The sequence below is a fragment of the Cebus imitator genome, unplaced genomic scaffold, assembly GCF_001604975.1.
Source record: "Cebus imitator isolate Cc_AM_T3 unplaced genomic scaffold, Cebus_imitator-1.0 Scaffold82, whole genome shotgun sequence".
NCBI lineage: Eukaryota > Metazoa > Chordata > Mammalia > Primates > Cebidae > Cebus > Cebus imitator.
Window position 1 is genome coordinate 6,321,274 of NW_016107397.1, and position 6,072 is coordinate 6,327,345.

A 6,072-nucleotide genomic window follows, 5' to 3' on the forward strand; every position below is an offset into this window, starting at 1 on the left:
AAGGTCCCTTAGTGGTCCTTCTTCCATGAGTAGCAGTGAACCAGGGGAAAAGGGAGAGAAACCAGCTGGCACAGGGAGGGGTCATCTCCACAACATTCCATTTATACACAGGACTAAACAGACAAGCACAGAGTCACTATTTCGGTTAGAAGTTGGCAGCATGGGAAGGGGGAGGAACAAGTGGGGATGGGGGATGTTGTTAAAAAAAAATACAGGCTCCCCCTACAACTGGGGGACCTGAGGGGAACTTGGTCTGCTTCAGCCCAAGAAGAATCAGAAGATCAAAAGCAGTTTGGGAAGGCCAGAACCGTCAGGGATGGGGGGAGGAGGAAAATCCAGGGGGTATGGGGTCTGTTTGGCAACTGGGGTGAAGGGATTGCCCTCCCCCTGCTGGGATCCCCCCAGCCCCTCCGGTCTGGCAGAAAGGGGGCAGCCTGCAACCCCCAAGGGCAGGTATGGGGCTGCCAGATGCTCCAGGCAGAGGGCCAGAAGGGGCTCACAAAGCTTGCCCTCCAGGGAGATGACGGCACTGCCCCCCAGCTTCTCTGCCAGGGTGCAGCAGTCCTTGACCTCCTAGTAGCAGTTTGCTTGCAATTCATGCTTGATCCCCGTCAGCTTCTTGAGGGCGTCCTTGGAGGTGGCATAGATCATTTTGCTCTTAAGGGGCGCAGACTCAGGAGCCCAGAAGATAAAACACCAGGTCTTCCTTCTTGGTCTCGTAGGTTGCATTATAAAGGGCGCCGCGGCAGTCCTTATCTGGCAGCATCTTGACAAAGGTGGCGTAGCGGTCGTCAACAGTTTGGCCCACATCGCCCACCAGGATCTCCTTGCCCTCCTCCAGGATGATGTTCTTCTTGTCCTCACTCAGGCAGAAGAGCACAGCCTTCTTGCGCTTCTTCACCTCCTCCGGTGTTGAAGACTTACGCACCTTCATGTCATTGAACACCTTGATGACACCATCAGAGACAGCCACACCAGAGGCCATGTTTCCGGAAGTGAAAGGGAGAGGGCACGGAAAGCCGCAGAAGAAGAGAGCGCTGCAGCCGCTGCCGGGACCCGACTCTATTTATTTTTTAGTAGCGACGAGGTCTCACTATGTTGGCCAGGTTGATCTTGAACTCTTGGCCTCAAGCAATCCTCCCACCTCGGCCTCTCAAAGGGCAAGTATTACAGGTGTGAGACACCATGCCCAGCTATTCTTCAGCTTAAATGAGATATTTCTGCGTAATTCTTACCAAAACACCTGCCTGGCACACCGTAAGAACACAATAAAACCTGTTGTTATTACTACCTAAGTACTAGGCACACAATGGGTGCTAACTTTAACTTAAATATAATAATTTATTACTACATCAATACTTGTCTTCTTTCAATAACAAATGTTTCTTGAATACAACAACACATGCTGATTATTTCTTGTGGCTGAAAACTCTCCCAAACTTACCGATATTAGTGGCACCAGCATCCAGACTGTTTTCTACTAACTCCTTCACTGCAGTACTTAGACTCAGTACCACTTGCCCAGAGCAAATCTGGTGAACTGACTTCCGATCGATAGGTCTGATGGCCTTAGCAGGTTCTGTGCTAAAGAAATCAGTTACAAGAAACAAAGCAAGTATTCAGCTATATATTTTCATCCTGATTTTAACTGTGGGAACTGACTCAATACTGTAAATAGTTTATGGGTCAAATCTATTCATTTATTATATTAACAAATGCATTTATTTATTCATTATTTGTTTATTTTGAGACGGAGACTCACTCTGTCACCCAGGCTGCAGTGCAGTGGTGTGATCTTGGCTCACCACAACCTCCCTCACCTGGGTTCAAGCAATTCTCCTGCCTCAGCCTCCTGAGTATCTGGGATTACAGGCACCTGCCACCTCGCCCAGCTAATTTTTGTAGTTTTTAGTAGAAATGAGGTTTCACCATCTTAGCCAGGCTGGTCTTGAACCCCTGACCTTGTGATCCACCCACCTCAGCCTCTCAAAGTGCTGGCATTACAGGCATGAGCCACCAGGCCTGACCAACAAATACATTTATTATATCCAGAAATAGAAACATTGTTTTACAATCCTTAAACATGTACCCAAAATAATTCTGGAGAGACATTTGGAATTCAACAGATACTTACTATCTAATTATACTAGGATCCACAAGGAGAAAATACACATTGTATCCCTCAAATTACCAAAATCTTTGGCAACAATGGTGTCTTCTTTCTTGAAAAGTGAAAGCATGACCAGGTGTGGTGTCACATGCCTGTAATCCCAGCACTTTGGGAGGCTGAGGCGGGTGGATCATTTGAGATCAGGAGTTCGAGACCAGCCTTGCCAGCTTGGGTAAACACCATCTCTACTAAAAATATAAAAAATCAACCAGGCATGGTGGTAGATGCCTGTAATCCCAGCTACTACAGAGGCTGAGGCAGGAGAATTGCTTGAACCTGGGAGGCCGAGATTACAGTGAGCCAAAATTGCACGTCGTACTCCAGCCTGGACGACCAGCGAAACTCCACCAAAAAAAAAAAAAAAAGTGAAAGCAACATTTCCACATAATTTGAAAAACCAAGAGTATGCTGAGAGTGTGCTGGGAAATACACAATGTCTGAGTCAAAATCATCTCAGAAATTGCATACCAGTTATGTAACTATTCCTATACATATTCCTGTGTAGTTGTCTTTGTTACCCCACTCCAAATTCAAGCTGCCAGCTGCTGTTTTAGCAAAGACCCTCAAAGTTCTTGCCGTACTAGCTTTAAGAGTTTTACAACGGTTTTATCTCCCCTTACTCCCTGCTCCAATCCATCCTCTTACCACCAGAGCTATTTTTGAAATCACAAATCTGGTCAAATAAATTTTCTGCTTAAAAATTTACTAGTGCCCCACTTCCTACTATATGACATTTAAAATCTACTCATCACTGGGCCTAAAACTAATCTCTCTAATCCTTTCCCTTCGTCAAGTCCCCTACATTATTTTTTTTATTACTTTTTTTTTTTTTTTTTGAGACAGAGTTTCACTCTTGTTGCCCAGGCCAGAGTGCAGTGGCACAATCTCTGCTCACTGCAACCTCCGCCTCCCAGGTTCAAGCGATTCTCCTGCCTCAGCCTCCCAAGTAGCTGGGATTACAGGTGCCCACCATGACACACAGCTAATTTTTGTATTTTTAGTAGAGATGGGGTTTCACCATGTTGAACAGGCTGGTCTCGAACTCCTGACCTCAGGTGATCCGCCCACCTCAGCCTCCCAAAGTGTTGGGATTATAGGCATGTGCCACCACACCTGGTCATGCTTTCACTTTTCAAGAAAGAAAACACCATTGTTGCCAAAGATTTTGGTAATTTGTAATTTGAGGGATACAATAAAAAATGTAGGTGCCATCCCCTACATTTTTAGCACAGTGACTGTTTCCTGAACATCATAAGTGCTTTTAGATGCCAGTGTATAAGCAGGGCTCTCTAAACTGCTCTCTTCTTCCTCCTCTGCCCAACCAATGCCTGCTCATCCAAAGAATGTATCCCATGTGTTCATTAACTTAGCAATTTCCAGTAAACAGTTTAATTGATAACTTGATAAGAGAAAGCAGGAAACCTCCATGAAAGGAAAATCACTGGGTATTTCCTCCAGCATCGAACACATCATAGACCTTCAATAAACCCTTGTGAAATAAACAAACCTCTTTATTCTTCATTCTACCTTTCTAAGAATCTCACCTAAGTTTGTCTACCATGTGAAACTGCAGATGACCTCACAGAAAATGGAAAACATCTCTAAAAATAAGTTTATTTGGCAACACACCACAGGCTACAGGTCTGCTTCTGATATTTATTCTGAGGAGGGAATGCATTTAGATACAGACACCCATTTATTTAAATGTCTCAAAACATTTAAATGTAGTTACATAAATATATCTAATATATTTAAATACAGAGAGCAAATTCGTGTTTACAAATCTGACATGGAATCCAACTGTGTTAGCCAAGATTCAGTGCAGCTCACCAGCCAGAAATCACATACCCTAACAGGCACTGCATTTTTTAAAACTGCGCGGCTATGCAAATTAGGATGTGTCTGGACGCTGCACCTCCCCCAAAATAACCTCAATTAAAAAAAAAAAAAAAAACAAAAAGGCCAGGCATGGTGCATCACGCCTGTAATTCCAGAACTTTGATAGGCCGAGGCGGGCGGATCACTTGAGCTCAGGAGTTGGAGACCAGCCTGGGCAACATTGCGAGATCCCCGTCTCTACAAATAATAATAATAATGATAATAAAATTAAATAAAATAATATAAAAATAAAAGGGGAGAGAAAACAGGAAGAAAGGAAATGCAGTCTATGGGGATTTCACTATCCAGCTCCAAGTCCACGGCCCTCTGAGAAGTGGACAGGGCCTGCGTGGGACAGGCCGAACCCAACTCCTCACGGGGCAGAATCTTTTGCCCGCAGCCCAGAACCTGGAGGAGTTCGCCGGGTCTCAAAGCGTACCCAAAGGGCGCCGGGTGGCGGGGGCACTAAGGACGTCGCTCCAGGGCCTCCACACGGCGGCCTCGCCACGCGCCTCGGCCATGTTCCCCCTATTTCCAGGGAGGCTGGAACGCCGTGGGTCTCAAGGAGGGCGCGCGCGAGGGGAGACCGCGAGCCCCGCTCACCTCGAGGCCTCAGCTCGCTCCATGGATGCAACAACCGATCCGCCTCAGGGACTGGGAACGTTCCCTTGAAGGCTCCCACAGGCGCCCCGCCTCCTGGCCTCCCATTGGCTGCTTTCGACGTTGTGCTCCACCCTTTCCGGGCGGGGCAGCAAACTACTTCCCGTCTCTCCTTCTCGTCTATAGGCTCTGTCAAAGGTCGAGTACGTGGCGTCAAAGAGCCTGGGCCAATCAGAGCACCCTAGACTGCGTTTTCCCGAACGCCCGCAGCAGGGTCAGAAAGGAGGTGGCAACCCTCAGTCGTGGTCTTGGACCGTTTCTGAACGTTGGTGTCTGGCAGCGCCACCCCCTCTTGCTTTGGTGCCGCGATGCCTATGTACCAGGTAAAGCCCTATCACGGGGGCGGCGCGCCTCTCCGTGTGGAGCTTCCCACCTGCATGTACCGGCTCCCCAACTTGCACAGCAGGAGCGGCGGCTCTGCGCCGGGCACAGGCCACGTGCAGGTAGGAGCGCTGGGTGGGGCTGCGTAGTGCGCACGCGCGGCGGCCGGCTGCTGGCCGCAGTTTCCCCAGTCTTGAGCGAGTGCGTCCCATGCGGTTCGCGGCCCCACCTGGCCTCTGTGCCGGACGGCCTGGGACTCACTCAAACTTTTGTCCTTTGAAGATCTATTCAGGCCGGGCTCCGTGGCTCACGCCTGTAATCTCAACACTTTGGGAGGCAGAGGCGGGCGGATCACCGGAGGTCAAGAGTTCGAGACCAGCGTGACCAACATGGTGACACCTCATCTCTACTAAAAATACAAAAATTAGCCCGGCGTGGTGGCGAGCGCTTGTAATCCCAGCTACTCCGGAGGCTGAGGCAGGAGAATCCCTTGAACCTGGGAAGGCGGGTTTTGCAGTGAGCCACAATTGCGCCACTGCACTCCATCCTGGGCAACGACGAGAACGAAACTCCATTTCAAAAAATAAAAATAAAAAAGATCTATCCAGGCCGGGCGCGGTGATTCATGCCTGGAATCCCAGCACTTTCGGAGACCGAGGTGGGAGGATCGCTTGACCTCCGAGAGTTTGAGATCTGCCTGCGCAACATAGCAGGACCCCGTCTCTATTTTAAAAATGTTTTAATTAAAATAAAAATCTATCCATATTTTTTCTTTTTTTCACATATGGCTGTTTAAACTTTTTAGTTCAGCGATTCTACCCTCTGAAAAGTGAATAGCACATAAATGTTCATTTTGAGGAATTACAAAGCGAACCCCAGGGTCACCACGGCCCAGGTTGACACACGTCACTGCTCCATTCTTTCCACTTAAACCTTTGCCCTGGAGGTCTTGATTTTTATGGTAATTATGTCCTGCTTGTCTCTATTATTTTGTCAACTAAGTATGTGTCCCTAAACGATATAGTCTGTTTTTTTTTTTTTTT

General features: G+C 47.8%; 2 protein-coding genes and 1 pseudogene across 6 annotated transcripts in view; 1 reads left to right on the forward strand and 2 right to left on the reverse strand.

Annotated features, from left to right (window-relative positions):
• On the reverse strand, window positions 1–1,109 carry LOC108308075 (annotated as a pseudogene). The gene has a single exon (XR_001826772.2). The product of XR_001826772.2 is annotated as a cofilin-1-like (transcript).
• Window positions 1–4,857, reverse strand: part of PMS2 (PMS1 homolog 2, mismatch repair system component) — a 46,878-nt gene extending 42,021 nt beyond the window's left edge. Inside the window, exons 1-2 of one of the 3 annotated variants that reach the window (XM_017533724.2) lie at window positions 4,652–4,857; window positions 1,445–1,584 (exon numbers count right to left, since the gene is read on the reverse strand). In XM_017533724.2, the coding sequence (XP_017389213.1) occupies window positions 1,445–1,584; window positions 4,652–4,674 (163 nt within the window). In that variant the 5' untranslated portion in view covers window positions 4,675–4,857. The remainder of the gene's footprint in view (window positions 1–1,444; window positions 1,585–4,651) is intronic. The other 2 variants (XM_017533726.2, XM_017533727.2) reach the window with 2 other exon arrangements.
• Window positions 4,858–4,898: 41 nt separating this feature from the next.
• The window catches only part of AIMP2 (aminoacyl tRNA synthetase complex interacting multifunctional protein 2), a 13,300-nt gene continuing 12,126 nt past the window's right edge, over window positions 4,899–6,072 (forward strand). The window contains exon 1 of one of the 2 annotated variants that reach the window (XM_017533735.2): window positions 4,899–5,151. In XM_017533735.2, coding sequence (XP_017389224.1) covers window positions 5,017–5,151 — 135 coding nt within the window. In that variant the 5' untranslated portion in view covers window positions 4,899–5,016. The remainder of the gene's footprint in view (window positions 5,152–6,072) is intronic. The other variant, XM_017533736.2, reaches the window with a different exon arrangement.